Consider the following 20600-nt stretch of genomic DNA (forward strand, 5'->3'; position numbering starts at 1 on the left):
CATGCAAGATGTGAGTAACCTACGCACGATACTACCTGTACCACAAACATCAGCTGCATAGGATAACCTCATCTCTCGCTTTCCCTATGAACCCCGATCCGTATTACAAACGTCTATTCTCGAACTTAACGGTAAAGTGGTTAACACTCCTTCGTTTTCATGAGGTCGCGCGTTCAAGTCTCCGTTCTGAAACCGAAAATCCCTCCACGTAAATATCAGGACATAACCTTAAATCTGATCACGGGTGTTCCCTTCCACATTCCCACCATTTCATTATTCATCCTGTCATTCAGTAGGATTTGAGGTATTCACGGCGGTGAATCCGATGTCTGTCTTCCGGGTCGTAGCGTCGTGTAGGGTGGTAGAAGTTTACCAACGTTTCAGAGGTCCTTGCTGCCTCCATCATCAGGGCGATGAGCCGTTCGACCCTGAGCAGCTTACAGTGTCTCAGTCCGAGTGTTAATTATGGAAGAGACAAGGTTTTCTCGGGATTATCGAATTCGTGTCGATTGTGGCTACCGACGTTTCGGAGGAAAGTATCATCGCCTCCAGAGGCTATATTTCAACCGAAACTTACATAATCACGGCATCACAACCCACAAGCGCATCTAAGAACAGATTGGAGTAATTCTCACATGGTCATGCAGATTCTGCTTTGGCCTGGTCGATACACGCAGAGTGACGAAGTCTAGTTTGTGTGTCCGGATAGTATGACCCCTCTCACCTCCCCCCCCCCCCCAGGTGGCTGTTACCTGTGGTAACGGCACGCAGCCTATATAGGCACCTGGCTCCCCAGACCACGGCTCACACCGTGTCCATCCTTTGCCAGGTGTGTTGCTGCTTCAACGGCGTCATCCTTAACCTAAAAGTGTTGTACTTTTTTATATTTGAATTTCGAATTCTTGTGTCGTGTGCGGTTATCAGAAAGTGACTCTGTGGTCACCTTTGGTGTCAGAACTTGGTAATTCACTTCTTTCATGGTATACAAGCGTTCATTATCGTCTTCACAAAAGCGACTCTTTATCGTGGGACTATTTAAACGAGCATTTGACATCCAGTGCGTCTGTGATTTGTGACGTGAGGCGGGGTTACCGATAATTCTCTAAAGCTGTCCCATACTGATGTCAACGCCGAATGGCATGGGGAATGTGAGATAGCTTGGACACAGACGACGTTGTGGGGGTTATACGAACATTCATATTTGTCGGGGCATGAGAATCCCGTTAACGAAGTGACGATGTTGTGCGGGAAACTTGGGCGAAGACGCAGCTCTCTCGATAGTTCCGATGCCTACCGCCTGCTGGCGCCACTACACCGGTGTTCGAGTTGTGGCCGGAAATTCCCCCGGAGCAAGCAGATCCTGTCCAAGGTGAGGTGTTCGTCTCTCTAGTTCAATAGGTACAGTCCAAGACACTTGCAAGGAATGCAGGAAGTCCGAAGCGTCGAAGGCTCTAGATTACAGTCGCGTACTGTACTGGGCTATTTATTATTGATGGGGTGGGTCCGCCTCACCTATCCTTTGCTGCATTGTCATTGCGATGTTAATTTGTTCGACGGATTTAATGACCGCGGAGATTATAAGACGATATTTCGTGGCTGCCTTGCGGGATGTAGGTAGCACTTTAAGAGAAATTTCTCCGTCCTCATATCCGTCCGTCATTGCCCCTCACCAGTTGATGTGTCGTCTCTTCATGTGGAATGCGTCGCGGTGGTGGTTCAAAGGTTTCATTGCGTTCTGATGGGGTTCAAGCGACCGAAACGATCCGCTCAGTGGTTCATGTCTGGCGGGAAGACGCTTGAGGCGTGGCGATGCATTGTACCACCCACAGACAGACAGACAAGGGAAGCTGAACGTATCCTAACCGTTCCTTCCCGTCACGCCTCGTTTCTGTTAAGATATTTCAAGCATTATTCTCCCAAGCTGTCTTCCCTTTGTACTTTTCGGATCAAAATTGCGTATACATTTTTTGTTTCCCCCCTATTTTATCCTTCGTCGCGTGCTATAATGTGCGTCATTTGTTTCCCCCCCGAGGTTACACGGTTCAAGTCAGAAACCCAGTTAACCTGCCTCGGGTGTACGGGATATTCTTCAGTCTCTCCTTTTTTTCGTAAGGTTTCACGGCCCATTATTAATTTTATGTCTTCGTTTGCACCAGGCTACAAGGCATGATGCGTCCCTTATTAATTGTGACAACCTCGACACTTGGTACGAAGTCGTTAATCAATTTACACGTGTTCCTGATTGCGTTGTAGTGGTTGGCACTCCTGATTCCCAATCAGGACGCCCCAGATTCGAATCAAGGCCCTAACATTGGTTATTTTCAATGAGATTTTCAGTTTTTCCTCGGTCTCTCTAGAAGAACGCTGAGATACCTTAAAATAGGCCACTTTCACGCAATTTCAAACCTAACCAATCGATGCTATGTAACTCGTGGTGTCGAAAAGGCGTCGTTAAATGACACAAGCACCGGTCGTCAGTGTTTGCGGCCATGACAGCTAGCTCGTACCACGCCCCGAGCAATTTCAATTAGCGACCCGCGTGCTCAGGGCACTGCTGTCAGCTTTACAGCGAGGGTGAGCCATCCCTAGAGAGGGAGAAATCTACCCCTGTACTTGGTCGGGGATCGAAAGCTTACTCCCCTGCCTGGGCACCTGTTGGAACAGCACGATCGATTTCAGAAACCGGACTGAGGCAAACGCTTCATACCGAATTAATATGATTTTTTATTTACGGTAAACTTCAGCTATCAAATGGTACCATAATATCTATACACCGGGGTAAAACAACCGGAGCTCGAAGCTGGCTTGAATGGAAACAACAAATTATTTCGGGCCGTGCACCGCGATCTCCATGGTGATTAGCTATGCAAGAATGAACATTAATAAGGATAATTAAGTTTTACGTTTCACACACTCGTGTACTAATTTACCTGGGATCTCGAAAGCCACGATTCCAGCAGCAAACGCAGAAGGGGCGGTTTGTTGGCAACACTGGCGACTGGAGTTGGAAAAGCGTCTGGCCTCCCTCATGTCTGGAGATGTGATTTCCGCTCACAGCATCATCCCACACTGGAAACAGAAAGCAGGGGTCATGGTTTCCCTTGTATAACGGCACATACACACACACAGAATTGAACTGACCCCAGGCGAGTACACGTGGGGTCCCTACTCTTCAGCCAAAGTGAATGTCCCGAGTTTCCGCATTAAAAATAATTTAAGCCTAATAACCAACCGTCCATACTAAAACGGACTTACTTTTCACGAAAGTACGTAAATTAACACGGACTGCGACATCTTGAGATTTTACGTCCTTGTGATTGGTTTACAAGACTAGCGAAGTAGTAAATTTGTCGCCAAGTGCACAGTCACAAATATTATCCCCCAATGCCCAGAATCCTTTAATAGCGTTGCCATGGCATCGGTAAAACGATCACCGCCGAACTTTATTTATTTATACCCAATATACACACACAGAATAGACAGGATTGTGATTACGTGTGTGTCTAAAACATTTTCGGGCGGGTTTTATTTTGGTTACAGTCAGCCCGAATATAAAAATTCTTACAGTACAGGAAGTCCAATCGAAATATACACACGTTCTCAAAAATGGTAGTCGTGGTACAAACACTGGGGCAGAGCTTATTAAAACCTTAAATGTGTTCAAAAATCTTAAGATTGACGAATATTAATGAAATACAACGAAAAATGGTTGTTTTATATTTAGTGGCGTTATTTGTAATTCTGCTGGTTTTCGAATTCCAGATTTATATCTCAATAACTGAACAATCCATCTAAATAAAATAAACAATATATTCTAATATTTAATCTATCAAGAAATCCCATGCTTTGTGGTGCCCTATGGTTCAGTACCATGCAAAAGCCCCCCAGTAGACCCTATCTACAGCTTCACGCCGTTTTAATATTATCCTGTCATCGACGCTTGGGTCTCCATTTCATTCCCACCCCCACCCCTTGATTAAAACGCTGTCCATTTTGGACAAACATTTAATGGCCTGGAATGACACCGACAAGGGAAATCCGAAGGACTCGGAGAAAAACGTGACCCAGCGCCGCTCTGTCCATCACTGTCCCCACAGCGAGCCTTAAACCCGGTCCTCCCGACTGGAGCTTGTGCTCAATCGCACTGCGCGACGCGGAGCAGCTCCGGACGGATCGCCTCGCCTCATCTCCCGCTCACTTCAGTTCCGTCCAGAACTTCCGGGTGAGAGGAGCGCGCGCGAGTGAGTTGCGGGTGACATGCGCCACTCTTGCTAGAACGCAGTCATGTCGTGGCTCCGGAGAGCCTCCGAGCCGTCCGCCTTGGTCCGGGAAGACAGCAGCGGCAGTGACATCGCCGTCCTGGCATCCACCGACGACGAGGAAGTGGACGAGGGCATGGTACTGTGTTGTTACTGAGCGTTTGTTTCGGGTGGGGGGGGGGGGTATTTTTTGAAATTCTACACGAAACGCGAATTAAGTGGTGCTCTTAGAGCGGTCGGATAAAAGTATCCCTCTGATCACTTGATAATCCTGGCTTGGACAAGCAGACTTCATCAAAGCATGTGCGTACAGGACGTTTAGAAACAAAAAGTGGCGAACCGAAAAATGGACACGGGGAATACCAACAGAACCAACCGGAATGGAGCAGGGTCGTTCTTAAGAAACTAACTGTACGCTCAGCTATTCAAAGAATTTGCGACCTTTCTTAGAAACCGAAGTTTCATTACCGTGTTCACAACAGCTCGCCACTGGTCCCTGTCCTTAGCAAGATCAATCCAGTCCACACGCTCCCAACCTACTTCCATTTTAATATTATATTTCCATCTACCACGTTTCCCCGCAAACGCCTTCGATCTGTGTTCGGCTCGCGATTTGAGGTACCAAGTTTCACACCAGTACGAAACAACAGGTAAAATGTAGCTTTATTTTATTTTCATCTTTGCGCATTAAGAGGGGTGGGGGTGGCATTACAATTTAACTTGATGGGGAGGTGGTTGTAAAAATTCCCAGCACTCTGACGGGAATCGATCCCACACTCTGTATCCAAATGGCTATGATTACATCAAGAATTTTGACAAGGGCAGAACATTATGAGAGACGAGAAAATTTAAAATAGTCACTTGGGAGATAAAGATGCAGTTAAGGCCGATTTTCAAAGAGAACTTTGGAATACGTAGAGAGAATGTGAAGTGAAAAAGTTTCATAACAACGCAACTCAAATTCCACAACAGCAGGAAATTCGACTGCTGAATAACTATTTAAAAGCAGAATCTCGTCCAAATAATATTTAAGAATTCAGTCCGTACCGCGAAGAAAACACAACTCTTCACCATTACAAAGATCAACTGGTTAACGCTGTTTAAGGAAATAATCGCTGTTTACACTGAGAATTATAGTTCGTCTGATTAATATTAAAGAATTCAGTCCGTACCGCGAAGAAAACACAACTCTTCACCATTACAAAGATCAACTGGTTAACGCTGTTTAAGGAAATAATCGCTGTTTACACTGAGAATTATAGTTCGTCTGATTAATATTAAAGAATTCAGTCCGTACCGCGAAGAAAACACAACTCTTCACCATTACAAAGATCAACTGGTTAACGCTGTTTAAGGAAATAATCGCTGTTTACACTGAGAATCATAGTTCGTCTGATTAATATTAAAGAATTCAGTCCGTACCGCGAAGAAAACACAACTCTTCACCATTACAAAGATCAACTGGTTAACGCTGTTTAAGGAAATAATCGCTGTTTACACTGAGAATCATAGTTCGTCTGATTAATATTAAAGAATTCAGTCCGTACCGCGAAGAAAACACAACTCTTCACCATTACAAAGATCAACTGGTTAACGCTGTTTAAGGAAATAATCGCTGTTTACACTGAGAATCATAGTTCGTCTGATTAATATTAAAGAATTCAGTCCGTACCGCGAAGAAAACACAACTCTTCACCATTACAAAGATCAACTGGTTAACGCTGTTTATTCTGAGAAACATACGAAACACGTAAATACACGCTGTGGGCAAAATGCAGAATTACTATTTGTTGAAGCAGTTAGTGCTGTGCTTTGAAGAGTCGCAGAGGGAGTCAACCAGAACTTAACCTGTTTTAACATGCAGCGCGCGGTCCTAATAGACGGCATCATCCATTTTGAAAGCTCTCTCCATCAGCAGAGCGTTCGACGTGACACACTCGATTGTTTGAATGGTTAAGGAGGCATGAGGCTGTGTGGAGTGGTTTTTCTATCAAGTGATGTGAACACAACGCACGCCTGCCACTTCCACCCAACATACTCACTCGGCGTTGCTTTTAATTAAGCTCGTTCCAAAGAAAGAAAGAAAGAAAAAGAAAAGAAAAATTCCTTGCTTGTCTCTTAATAACTCGTGAACACAGTGGCTTATTCTCACGAAACACAGCGGGAAATATTTATTTAGGAACGTGATTCTCTTCTGTTATATTAACGTCTGGTCTTAGGTTTTCTGGCAAAAATCTTGTATCCGTTTCTCACACGCACTTGGCCTCTTGTGCGTGGGTCATATCCATCCTCGTTGACTTGAGAAACATTGGTACTGTATCTACCCATAAGTCCACACGGCGTCACAACCCAGAGAACCAACATCCGACCCCTTCACCTCAAATCTCACTAGGGTTTCATACCTCAGGATTGGTCCTGTAGCGAGTTCTTGTGACATAAAAGGCAGCTGATTGACTGTCAGTTTCTCGAGAAGCTGGAGTTAGCTGGGAGACGTAGGTATATTGGAAGATAATATTAAGATACAGAGGACAACATATGAATATAGACCGAATTAAACTTACTCAGGATATGGCCCAGAACGTGGTATTAATCCTTTGCTATGCATAAAAGGTGGTAAACATCTTAACCAGCTGAACGACCTTCAATGAAGCCTCAGCCTGATATTCTAAAAGTCTAAATACTATGCATACTGTAGTCTAGCGACGTAAAGGCACGCCACAGATGGCGTGGCGTTCATAGAGGATATTTCGGGAAAACTTTCACCCTTAATTGCCACCCTTCCTCTGCTGTCAGCCAGAAACAGCCCCTCACTCGCTCCATCATTGACACTGTGTTAAATTTGTACGTACAGTCCTACCCAGAAATTGTTAACTCCGCGTGAAATTGTTTCGGGACGTTTCTGCCCTTGTACACAAGATTCGTGCCTTCTTCAGGACTTGATTTTGCGGATCGTTGAATGAACTGACCGACGAAACAGAAACCGAGAATGGAAGAAAGCTGAACGTACGTATTCAGTAACAGTGAGATGAAAAAATTCTCTGTCTGTGCTTAATTTTACACCACGGCTTGAGGATGTGTGAGGGAGTGGAGGTATAGCTCCACGCTAGGAGGCGGGTGGCCTCGCTCTGATGGCGTACAGAAAGAATCCTTTAAGAATTCAGTCCGTACCGCCAAGAAAACACTACAACTCACCATTACAAAGATCAACTGGTTAACGCCGTTTAAGGAATTAATCGCTGTTTATTCTGAGAATCATACGAAATCCATAATATGGGCAAAATGATGCCATTGTGCCTTAAGATTACAGCTCGGCCCTGTAACGATACTGGGGTCACTGAACCAGGATGGTTACGTCAGAGGGGCTGGAAGGGGGGGGGAGGCGGCGCCCTTGAAGCCCCGGGGGCCGCGTCGCGACGTCGCAGTTGGGGTATGGCCCGGGTCATTACAGCTCGAGGTCAAGGATGCGAAAGGTCATAGGGGCGAATGACACTTCTCGTGGTGGGAATATGAAAGGAGAACGCCACTAGCGTTGAGGTGACAGTGGAGCTAACAGCCCTGTCCGTTTGGCGTATTGTGGGAGATACTCGAGAAAACAGCAGATCTCATATGAACAGTCAGCGTCGTATAAAATCTCTTACTTTTCGTTAGCAGGCCATCATAAGGAACTGGTATGTTCGCCATATTTATAAAACTGATTTAACTAGTTCGTGCTGCGACACCCTGTATTTCCTCCAATGTGCGCCGAATCCAACCCCGCCCCCTCTCACTGGAGCCCTTATAAAATTTCCAGGCATTCCTTATAAATTTAAGTCGCCGAAATCTTGGTCTCGGGTCCGTATAATTTCCCCGAGACGTCGGTTGGAGAGCAGAGCTCTGCATTGTCGATCTGTTGCCGACGGGCTGGAGGGGGGAGGAGAGAGATCGGGCGATCGATCCAGCTGGAGCCGTCTCCTGCACACGATCACCGACTAATCGTCAGTCAGAAAGTCTGCATAAGCAAAGGAGCACCCAGGAGCGGGTTTTATCCACCGCGTTACGATATTCGGCCATTCTGATTGAAAAGTTTATGGTTACTCGGCTGGTCATGATTTTTTTATGGAATCCCTGCGTTCATTACCATATTCACAAAATCCCGCTACTGGGACGAATTTTGAGTCTGTTGTACGTTAACCACAACTTGGAGCCATATTTTAACATGCGTTTTAATACAAGGCAATTATCCGGCAAGAATGGAGGGAAAATCTAAAGCAGTAGAGACACATAGTCATTAATATTATCCCAACATCCCTTAACAGCAAAACTTGCCTCTTACGTATGGGACTTTCCCAGTCTGCCGTCACTTACTCAAATACTCGGAAAACTAGTTAATTCTTATTTTGTTTAACACCGCCTCATCAACTGTAGATGCCATATAGTGTCAAATACTATTTTAAGTTAGTCGTGACCTATTTCAAATTAATATCCCGAAACTGGACTGGCGAAACAGAAACATGGCGGCCTCGGGATATCCGGTAGACTCTGGATCGGTACCGCTAGGCAAACCTGCTCGGTAATGTGAGTCTGTATGTCGACATTAACATTGGATTGGAACGAAACTAGGCTACAATTGGTTGTATCAGGTGGACAAGATACTTGTTGTTGCGTTTATCGCTGTAAAATTTCAGCTTCTATGGATGAGTCGCGTTGGATTTTGAAAGTTTTTCGACGTTGCGGTAAGCATTGCAGTTACCGACTCCAGAATGATTGTGTGCTGGAAGTTTCAGGAAGTCCTTCTGAAGAAGGCAGAAAAAATTGACGGAGGGGATACGTCCCTCTGGAACGTTGGCAGTCTGCATTGTCAGCTCGCGGTTTACTCATCACCCCGATGATGGAGGCAGTAAGCACCTGTGAAACATTAATCATTATCTAACCAGACAACACGGCACAAAATCCCAGAAGGCAGCCATATTTACACTCGTCGCCGTGAGAACCTGAAATACCACATTTTACCATTCTGTGCTGTAAAAGACACGCAATTAAGGCGTCGTTAATCAACCAGTCAGTCAGAGAGGTGGGCAGGCCGGAAATCACAATGGCAAACCTCCGTAGTACGGAGACCATGTTCAGGGGGGCTTCTGACTCGCAGTGCGCATGCCCGAGATTCATCCTCGCTTCGCGGATTCAGCATCCCTCACTCACTCAGTCTGGTCGTGACGTCACTCGACGCCGTGTGTGTGTTTCCATCTTCACCCCTGCGTTGGACACATCTCATCCCTCCAGAGGGTAGGTTGGGTCACGTGGTATGTGTGGTTGGTGGGTGGGTGGGTCACTGCCCGGTCCCACTGCGACACAGCGTCGTCGACACTTCGCTGTAAAGAATGCCTGTCACGAATACCTGCTTCCGGACGCAAGATAAAGTGTGAAGGACCAGCCGTGTTCTGCCACGAGACTGACTTGTGTCCTGTCTTCTGGCAGCAAAGGACTCCGTTCATGAATTACCAGTGTGAGCAAGTCTTACCTTAAACTGAACGTCGTTCACTATTTAGTCCAATTAAAAATCAGTTGCTGCTATGAATAAGGCATTCGGCCTTCCAGTAATGAGCGAGCCAATTGCTTTCGTCTTAACATCATTTGGAAGAAAAGTGCTGGATGGTGACGTATAAACCGACTAGAACATTGAAGTGGTTAATCAACTGAAGAAGCTTGTTTTTATTTATTTTTACTGGTGACGATGACTCTTCTGGGATGTTGCACCATTTAGTCAAGGCCCCGATGACGGAGGCTGCAAGTACCCTTGAAACGTCGGTAAAGTCTACCAGACTTCATGGCCCAGCATCTCAGAAGGAAGCCATGAGAACCAGGGATCTGACTTTCGTGTCACCGGTCATTTTTATGCACAAAAATCAAGAGTCGCAAGTCAAGGAAAGGGGCCACATGGAAGACCTAAGTATGAATGGAATGATGAACTGGCTCTTCAATAAACGGTGTGTAAGAAGAGCATGGAATGGATTCGACTGACGGAGAGAAGGAAGTCAATAGTGAGCTTCGTATCGCAGTAATGAACCTTTTGAGTTCTTAAAAACAAAACTTCTCGTAACCTCCAACCCAAGAATGCTCCTGTATCTCATGTACACAGATTCGTGGTGTGAAATACAGAGATGATTTTTTATGTTCCCGTATTTCCTGATATGATTAAGAAGGTTGACTCAAGTGTTGATGTTGATCTTCTGGGTTGTAATGCTATGTGAATTTGTAGGCAAGATACTAACAGTTTAGAGAAACATACTGCCTCCATCCTCAGCACTACTATTTCTTTAAGTTGCATCTTAATATCAACCATCGATTTGCTGATTCCCTTATACGTGGTTGTACGTCCCACACATTTGTGTGATAGTTACGCCAATAAATCCTGAATAAACATCGAAACAATTATTTACATGAATTACCTTTCTGTTGTAGGGGTTGGACAATGTGAGCTCTGGGGCACTGCGCCCCCTCAACTCGGACCTCAACACACCCCGCATAGACAGCTACCGCTTCTCCATGGCCAATCTGGAGGGTAAGTATTAACGCAAATTTTGATGAAATTCATAGCAGTATGTCTGGAATATACAATGTGGCCTTTTGCCAGGTTTGTTATTCTCGTAATTATAAATTAAACAGACGCTTCGAACAAACGTAAGTTTCCATAATGATGGGATGTTCTGTAAACAGACTACGACGCTTGCGCCCGACTGATAACCTCTGTTTTCAGACTCTCAGGATGTTGATCTGGATGCCATCTTGGGCGAGCTTTGCGCATTGGAGAACCAGTATGACGCTGCACTGACGGGTGGGAGGAACATTTCCCAACATCCAGGCCCCAAGAGGACTTCTGTACCCAATACAGGTCAAGAATCGATTCATCCCTCCACAATTTTAATTTCAGTATAAGTATTGAAAAATAAGAACTTGCTTTGTCGACAGCCTCCGATCATATCTCCATACCAGATTTCTGCGCTGCATAATTTTCCAGAGTGGCATATTCTGTATTTTATGTTTTGTGGGGATCACACACTCACTTGCCGTTAAGGTAGTCTCCTTATGTTTGACATCGCTGTTTAATAGTGGCGCCAGGTCGCACTCAAAGAAAGGAAATGGGACGCACTGTCCTTGGCTTGGATATACACGAGTTGTGTTCTGTGCAGGGATGGACAGAGGAATTCAGCACCAGTCGCTTCTGCAGCAGCATCGGAGAACGCACTCCCGTTCCAGCTCCGAGGGCAACCGACTGCTGAAGCTAGATCCTAGTGATACGGACCCACTAACAAAGAGTGAAGGCGGTGAGACACCATTGCAAACCGTTCGTTCCCTCACAATTGTGCCTGACTGATGATATATTCTGCTACACTCGTCTTGAGAGCTAATAATGTTAACTTTGGTTTCAGGTGTTCGGACAGAGAGCCCTGACAATGACTCCGCCTTCTCGGACAATGTGTCCATGTTATCGAGTGAGAGCTCTGCCTCCAGTGGCGGTAGTGGAGGTCGCGCTGACCCTGGTGGCAAACCCAGTGGACTCAACTTAGCACCTTCTCCCACTCAGGTAAACGATAATTACAATCCAATATTAATGTACCTTCATTAAGGTTTTAATTATTTACCCTTTTATGGTTGCAGAACAGATCTGCGCATCACGCTATAAAGCGTGTCTCACATTATTATGCAGGTGGCCGTCGGTCATATTACGACACTTCTGTTGCCTCTCCCGAAGTGCACACAGAAGAGAGAATTGCAGCATTATGCGTCATATTATGCCTACATTTGAAACTACTAATTTTAGGTTTCCGTCTGCAGATTATTCTGACATGTCCTAGAAACCACAAAATGCAGCTAGAATTATGCTGCCACCTTGTCTTTTTAGCACTATATCTGTATTTGTGATGCTAAATTTTGCCGGTTCACTATCGTCAAAGGAATCGGAGTCACGGTGGTTCTGTGGCTCTTATTATCTGTTGTAATTAATTCTGTCGCCAATGACTGCCCACAGCAGGACGCTGCAAGTCGTGCCAAAGCAGAGAAGATCCGTATCGCCCTAGAGAAGATGAAAGAGGCAAGTGTCAAAAAGCTGTTCATCAAAGCATTCTCAGCTGACGGAAGTACAAAGAGCCTCTTGGTGGATGAAAAGATGACTTGTGCCTATGTGACACGCCTCCTTGCGGACAAGAATCACGTCCATATGGACCCCAAATGGGGAATTGTGGAGCACCTGCCCGATCTGTACATGGGTAAGTCGTGACAGTGATCCATTTATGGCTCTGACGATCGTGAAGTATTCCCAGCTGAAGCTAAAAAGTATTTGGGCAAATGGATGTATTAAAATGGTACTTCGCTCCTGTTTGCCAGAACGAGTGTATGAGGACCACGAGCTTCTGGTCGAAAACCTCATGATGTGGACCCGAGACTCAAAGAACAAGCTCCTCTTTTTGGAGCGGCTGGATAAAACTGAACTGTTCTCCACCCCCGAGAACTTCCTCCTCAGCCAATCTGACCGCAGTAACACAGACTTCGATGACCATGCAAGGGCCATATTGCTAGAGGTAAGGGGGGGAGGCAGTAATAGTTCCTACCCATTCTTGGCCTTAACACTAGATGGGGATGAGTGGTCAGCTTTACGCTTTGGCCACACTTTACCCTCAAGGAAAGGACGCCCATTACCCGTTGGATATGAGGCAGGGTCGACCCAAGACCTGGTCTGAATGCATTAATCATAGTTAAATAACTCACAAGCAATCCCTTACAATAAATTATTTACTGTACAGAACAATAGCAGTCAAAGGAGATATTTTGTAATCGCCAGTAATTCTAAATGTTGCGTGTGTCCAGGAGTTCTTCTCAAGCACAGGTGTGGGTGTCCCTGAGGTTGAAGGGTCTCTGTTCCTTAAGGCAGATTCCAAAAAGGGCTGGAAGAAACACCACTTTGTACTGCGGGCTTCTGGGCTGTACTACTGGCCCAAGGAAAAGGCGAAGTCATCCAGAGACCTCGTCTGTCTCGCTACCTTCGATGTTAACCAGGTATGTTACTGTCTGTAGAAAATTGTGTATTCTGAGTACGTAATGCAAAAATAAAATTCCTAATCGAGAGGTCATATCTCTCTCCTCCCCCACAACTGTTTGAAAACTACTGAACCGAACAGGAGGACAGAGACTGCGTTTGTAATTAAGCCATATACCATTTATATTCTGAGTTCAAATGACTTGTGCATGACTTCTTTTAATGTGGGGGCAGTAGAAGTACGGCCGACAGTAGCTTACAATCACTTTGTAGATGCGACCGTTCACATATTTTGTTTGTGACACAGAACATTTCTGACTGACAGGTATATTATGGCGTTGGGTGGCGCAAGAAATTCAAGTCCCCAACAGACTTCTGCTTTGCGATCAAGCACCCGAGGCTGCAGCAACCCAAGTCCAGCAAGTACATAAAGTTTCTGTGTGCCGAAGACCAGGCGACGCTCGACAGATGGGTCATGGGCATTCGTCTTGCCAAGGTCAGTCGTAGCAACTTATATTTCATCATAATTATAAAAATAAAAGAATCCGTATCATCCGTTCCTCTAACACCATTTCCAGTCGGTGCATGTGGTCCTGGGATATTTCAGTTTATTTCCATTTAAATATTATCTTCAGATACTTTGAAGATGACAGGCTTTTGAGATATTGTACTGTGTAGTCTTGTAGAGGTTGACCAGATCTTAGATCCAATATTTTAAAGCGCTAACAAATACCTGTTTATACCAAACATCGTGATCAAAAAAGTAACATTTCTCATTCACGTTCAGGAGGTCCCAAGTTCAAATCTTGCCTCAGATAACAGTGAGGTGTTTGTGACTTTCCTCAATTCACGCACATGTTAACCACAATTGCTTCCTTTTGCATTCTTTCAAAGTTATCATTTGGTCATCCTGTTACTCGCTGCTTCACAAACTTTGTAGTCGTTAAAGTGTCGGTAAATGGCACGAGAATGAATCATCGCTAGAAATATGTGTTCTTCTCCAAAAGTAAGACACCAGATGCTGTTTTAAGTCGCATTACGTACTAATCATTAAACCTTGATACATTAATGTGATATTCTCTTGCAGTATGGGCGACAACTCCTTGACAGCTACCGCAGCCTAGTGGATGACCTTGCGCAGGAGGACCTGGACTTGTTAGCCCATGCTCGATCGTGTTCTGTCAGCTCGATTGCAGGAGGTGGCACCGGCCAGCCCGCAGGCACACCCTGCAGTCACAGTGGTTCAGAACCTGATCAAGACCATGACCAACTGCAGCCCACTGTGACAGTTACCCCCACGTACAATCACAACTTCCATTCCGCAGTGGATGGGTTGCCAGGTCAGTGGGTGCAAAACTTGGTCTTCACATTGAGAGAAGAACACCGAGTGTGAAATATTGCGATGGAACATAAATAGATACTGTGTGATGGTGCAGATTGGGTTCAACTGGCTGAGACCGTGCAGAAACAGGCACAGTAATGGGCATTCAGATTCCATGATAGTAGAAACTGGTCGACAGTCTGGCCAGATACGCAACAGTCCGCTTGTTAAGAAGGACTCCATTAAATTTATTAATTGCCCTTCATGGATTAGGCTCAAGCATGTTTTGATTTCTGAGTCATCTCCTTAAAACGTCTTATGTCATTTGGTTTGTATGAATAATAATTTATCATAGTCTATCTTTGTCCGTTTCGTTCATGAGGGTTAACATTAGTCGTGAATCACGTATTCTTCAGTGTAAATTAATTATTTACTTGTGTACATTTCTGTTATTATTTATGCATTAAAATTTTTGATAATACTAACACTTGTGTTCAGGACCACAATTACGGCGGAGGGACTCGTCCCGTAGTAGAGCTTCCAGTTCTAGCTCGAGTGGTTGCATGAGTGATGGGGGGGCACCCTCATCTTGTTGCGAGGTGGCATTTGAATGTGATTTCCCCACAACTGGAACCATCAAACGCAAGCCGTCCATGAATCCCAAGTTGCCCCTCACATCCATCACAAGACAGCTCAAAGAGGTAACAAATGATGTAGGATTTCAGGTGTTGATGTTGATGTGAATATAGATGTTGGCCTTCTTGGTTGTTGTTGTGGTGCCATCATTTTGGAAGAACATACTGCCTCCACCTTCATCTAAATTAAAAACTCTGACCAGTCGTTTGTTCATTTATTATGCCAACCGAGACCATCACCTAGTGGTGCCAAACATTCACACTGGAAGTGACTATCATAATACATGCCAAAACATACAGTTTCATTAGAAACCAGAAACACACAAGACGATAATTTGTTAATTTCGGCTGACTTCATTTAAAAACGCCTGAAGATTTACCAAATGCTTGGCACAAGATACAGCTTGTATAAAACTGAAGATAGGAAGATAATGCCCCGTGCTAAATGATCCTTCTTCAATACTTTTCTTCTTTTTCAGGTTGGTGAGACTGTGGTCGAGGGATCATCTTCGCCTGACACAGACTCGCGTAGTGGTACTCTCACTAGAAATGGAACAAGGCAGAGCAGGCGTCGCTCATCAAATATTTCATCGGAGGAGTCCGGAAGCAATTCCAGCACACTTAAGCGATGTCACAATCACCATCGAGGGTCTAACTCTGGCTCGTCCTCCAGTGCTTCCACGCCGATCAGGGAGCAGCCCATGGAGCTTAGCCCTGTGGAATTCCCAGCACGAGTGCCAGCAAACGATGTGATACAGAATGGCGTTGAAATCACAGAGCCCATGACTCTTGGCTGTGAGCCACAAGATGGTGTGGAAGCTTTTGACTCGTTGCCTCCTCCGCCTCCTGAGATGTTCCAGAGCACCCTTAGTCTGGATTCTCTTCCTCCACCCCCTCCACCATCAGAGCTGCCAGTGTACACAGATCTTGGGGGCAGTTCTCTATCCCTCCTCTCCCTGCCACCACCACCCAGCCCCTGCATCGACTCTGCCACCATCCGTAAGCAACAGAATCTACCACCACATCAAGCGAACAAGCTACCCACTCCTCAGTCATCAGCGTCATCCACCCCCACCAATGTTCTCTCACCTTCTACAACGCCTACTAGAACACGGCCGCCATGCTTTTCCCCCCCTTCCAGTCCCAGGGCTTCCACAACCCCACGTGTGCCTCCCAAACCAACGCCCATCACCTCCAGACAGGGCTCCCTGTCCCGACAACAAAGTCTGGAGAGTGGAAGTTCGTCGCACTATGCTGTTCCCCCTTATCTTGCAGAGCTGAAGGCTGGCTCACCCCTCATGGCTCGCAAAGCATCTGTCACCAGTGCTACAGGATCTAGTCCGAAAAGTCCCATTAGTCCAGCCACCCCGTCATCGCCACCACAGTCAGCTGTTGCACCAAAGAGCCCAATCTTGTTGACCAAACAACGCACACGGACTGTCACAAAAAAGATCTCATTTAACTTCACTCCTGAAGAGATAGGTGGGGGTAGTAGTGGTACAACTACTCCATCATCTCCAACTTATGGCAGCAACAGGAAACCATTGCCACCAAAACGAAGTGAGAGCACAAGACTGAGCACAACACCCAGTCCTAAGAGGCTCTCAGATGCGGACTCTACCCTTACACCACCTCCCAAGGACTTCCTTAAGGACCTGCAGCGAATCATGCGCAAGAAATGGCAGGTGGCTCAGAAGTGCAAGTTGGATTCATCCACAACACCACATGAGGTGCTAGGCTTCCGGGATCCTCCTCCGCCAGTTGCCGATTATCGCGAGACGAATGTGAGTAATTGGGTACAGGAACACTATGGCGCGAGAGACAATCTTTACGAGAATGTCTATTTGGTTGGAGGCGGTCCGTCTGTGCAGGAGGTCACCTATGCATCACGGAGTCAAACGGTGCCATCTTCAGTAGACTACTATAGCAGGCAGCAGGCCAACAGCGTCGCCATGGCGATAGCCAACAAGAAGAGGCCGCCGCCTCCTCCACCAAAGCGCAGCGAGACCACGCAGCTGTCAACAGCGCGGCTTCACTGACAGTACAAGCAGCGCTAGTCACTCTCATGCTGACAATATAATTAATTTATTAATTTTCATCTGTTTCTGCGGCCCCTCGTCTTGTACTTCCGTTCGTGTGTGATGACTATTCGACAAATTTTTATGGTGCATTGATTTTTTTAAAGTATAAATGTATTCTTATGTGTAAATAATTTTTTTTGTAACATCAGTTAGATGGATGCTTCAACGGATTCTTTTTTAATTATCGTAATTGAGCGCAATTGAAGAAGACATTTCTGATGAATGAATTCTGCAGTGAATGAATGTTTCCTGTCCTGTAATTGTGTTCCCAAAGTCTGGGGAAAGAAGCGTGGATTTGTAAGTGTTCAAAGTGTTCGAGCAAAGAACGAAAGGTGTGGAAACGAGAGACGAGTCTGGAGCCAATGATGGTTTCTCTTGATCGATTTCCTATGAGTGGAGAAGGGATCACAAATTTCAGGCATAACTCGTAATAAAATTATACGGTCCCCACGTGTTTTCGGCTGCAAATGAAGAGTCTCGTCTAGAAGAAACTCCAAGTAATGGGTTCATATAAAATATTAATTTTTTTAATTCAGTGAAGTCGTCTGAGATTTTAGGTTCTCGCAGCAGTGAGGATATCCTTTTGGGTTGTGGAGACGGGGGTATTTTTCTAAAATGTGGATGAAGAGTCTATGCGGCATCACAACCCGTAACAACATCGACAGTACTGTCTTCTGGAGTAATCGCTTGTGTCCGCGTGTAATTAAAATCTAGCATGACAGAGGCAGTCATTGCAGTGAAGACGTTCAAGAGCTTTGATTGGGGATTCCGTAATGTACGAAATGACAAATTATTCTTCGTTATCAGAACTCTTAAAGCCGCTTTTAAGATGTGTGATCTCAAAAACTATTATTAATATCCCCGATAAAAAATGCTGTTGTCAAAGTGCAGTTTGGCTTCGCTGCTGTTAACAGCGAATTTAATTACGTGACGTAATAGCAGATTTCTGTCGTTCCTAATCTCTGATGGATACACTTTTCTCACAGTTGCATTCCTGACTCTTTACTGTTACCAACTTTATAATCCTGAAAACATGATACAGCATGGGGGGGGGGGGGGGCAATATCAGTAAAACGTTACCCTAAATGCGAGTTTGTGACTATTTTTTCAGAGTGAAAATTGGAGATTTTAAAACGCTTCCAAAAATACCGGAGGAAGGAACCAACGTTCTTAATGTTTTCTGAAAACTGGGAACTAGCTGTTGTCTTCATGACCTTGTACAGAGACACGGCGTGTCTGTAATAATTAATTAAATCATATTATAACTGTTGTTGAGATAAATGGAAAGTGACAAATATGACGAGACCCAAATATACCTATTATTAACATTATCATAAAGTACAAGGGAGAATTTATTTGAAATATCGGTTCTGAAAATATGGTGTTGCCAACATAACACAGCAACTTGCTTCCATATCATGATATTTGTTGAGGTGCGCCTTGTGGCTACATACGACTAAACAAGTAAATTGTATTTACTTGTAATTAACACCGCTTCAAATGAAATGGAGATGGCCGTCTTCCGAGATGTTCCACTGTATAGTCTGGTAGATAATGACTGAAATTTCAGAGGGACCTACTGTCCCCATCATCAGGGCTATCTACCAAAGTACATGATACGTTTATTCTCACTACCCTGAGAACCTGAAATCTCACAAACATCTGCCAACAGGGTAAAGAAAGGAAATTAAAAATGTTACTGCCTCGTCGTCCTGCTTGATGGATCAAAGCCATTCAGAAAATCTATGCAGACAGAACATTTAACAGAGGAACACCGCCCAACACCTGGAAAGAAAATATTATGCCCCCGCCAATCCACAAATGTATTCTTACATAATGGACTAAACCTCAATTTAAGATGTAATCCTGCGCAACGAAGTCAAACACTTTGTATCTGTTGCTGTAAGGAGTTTTCTAGATGTCCGTGTGAAATCAACTGGTGGATCAGAAAGGTTGCCGTAAGCTACTCCTGTTACTTCCAGGGCTACAATGAGCCACAAACTGTAACTTGCCCCCCCCCCCCCCCATACAATGAATTTATGCGTCCTCCATCATCGCCACATGTACGGCGAGTTTCACTATTTTGTGATCTTGAAAGTTCTTTAACATTGAACGTGTCTGAAGGGCTGGCGGTCCACCCCTTGCATGTGGGCTGCGACTTCTTACATCTACCCTCCATTCAAAAATTATTTTTATAATATGCAAATCCTTCTAATCCTGTATTAATGTACTGCCTAAATACATAATGAAGTCAATGGAGTTTTCATGGGTAATCGGACATGCAAGGTGACAGTCAAGTGGCACATCCACGTGCGAGTCTGGCTCGTGAGCCGGGCTCGGATATATTTCACCGCGCATGCGTAGTAGACTCTGGCTCGTGCCACCCCGCCCACAAACGAGTTTGGCTCAGTGGATCCCGAGCCGGACTCGTACGTGGGCGGGCCGCTTTAGAATCTGATCCGAGATCTCTGATCGTGACTTAGACGGCTCTCGAAACGTCAGTTTTGTATGGCCACCTGAAGGCCGATTGCTTACGAAGTCTTCATTGAATTTAGACACCATGAAGGTTTTAGATCATACATCAAATATTTAAATATTTCCTGCTTCCGTGAGTTGTAACAATCTATAAATGTTTCAAAACCAAGATCACTATTGTTGCCTTCTTCAATCACTTACGTTATCTGCATATGAAATCATAATTTCCACATGAAATGAACTCCAGAAATGCGACACCTAGACATGACATGACATGACGTGGAAGCAGGATGTACAAGATGGCGCATGCGCGCGGCAACACTCGATACCTTCGTTGCTGCTCTATATATAATGTGACGACATTACTAATGTTATATAATATGGTAGCTGTTGCTTATGTACACATGGTAATCTTTTCTTATGTGTTCAACTGTGTTTTTGGTACCTTTTTTGCATAAACAAAACAGACGTTATATATAAATGACATGTTTTGAGCAGGTTCTGACCTGTTGACTGTTTTATCTTACCAACCACAAGTCTGCTGCTATACGGAAATGTTAATAAAGAAACTACAAAACAATTCTGTGTTGTCATTTACAAGTATGTAGTCCAGCCACTCGAAACACGACCAATTCTCTAAAGATCTTATCAATCGATGAGATAGCAATATTTTATGATCGCTGTCTGACGTATATATACAACACATTTGACGAGTTGACTTTAGAAAAAAGTTTGCGTACAAATAAATGTAATCTCCAGCTATGAACAGAATATTCTCCGAAATGTCAATTTAAAAAAATTGGGTAATTTACTTACAAT

General features: G+C 44.8%; 2 protein-coding genes across 9 annotated transcripts in view; one reads left to right on the top strand and one right to left on the bottom strand.

Moving 5' to 3' along the window:
- Positions 1-20361, top strand: part of pico (ras-associated and pleckstrin homology domains-containing protein pico) — a 58274-nt gene extending 37913 nt beyond the window's left edge. For 2 of the 8 annotated variants that reach the window (XM_022065083.2, XM_022065084.2), the window contains exons 3-13: positions 10698-10797; positions 10993-11127; positions 11426-11560; positions 11666-11820; positions 12265-12502; positions 12621-12814; positions 13101-13289; positions 13595-13765; positions 14357-14609; positions 15089-15291; positions 15705-20361. In XM_022065083.2, the coding sequence (XP_021920775.2) occupies positions 10698-10797; positions 10993-11127; positions 11426-11560; positions 11666-11820; positions 12265-12502; positions 12621-12814; positions 13101-13289; positions 13595-13765; positions 14357-14609; positions 15089-15291; positions 15705-17264 (3333 nt within the window). In that variant the 3' untranslated portion in view covers positions 17265-20361. Of the gene's footprint in view, positions 1-811; positions 1370-4221; positions 4399-9451; positions 9522-9722; positions 9742-10697; positions 10798-10992; positions 11128-11425; positions 11561-11665; positions 11821-12264; positions 12503-12620; positions 12815-13100; positions 13290-13594; positions 13766-14356; positions 14610-15088; positions 15292-15704 lie in introns of those variants that run through there. The other 6 variants (XM_022065082.2, XM_022065080.2, XM_022065085.2 and 3 more) reach the window with 6 other exon arrangements.
- pcm (5'-3' exoribonuclease pacman) overlaps positions 1-20600 on the bottom strand; it is a 143357-nt gene that overhangs the window by 67022 nt on the left and 55735 nt on the right. The window contains exon 2 of the mRNA XM_022065073.2: positions 2931-3069. The gene's annotated coding sequence lies outside the window, so the exon portion shown is untranslated. The remainder of the gene's footprint in view (positions 1-2930; positions 3070-20600) is intronic.

The sequence above is a fragment of the Zootermopsis nevadensis genome, unplaced genomic scaffold (genome assembly GCF_977971745.1).
Source record: "Zootermopsis nevadensis isolate Lab colony 2312 unplaced genomic scaffold, Znev_1.0 Znev_ptg000061l, whole genome shotgun sequence".
Lineage (NCBI taxonomy): Eukaryota > Metazoa > Arthropoda > Insecta > Blattodea > Termopsidae > Zootermopsis > Zootermopsis nevadensis.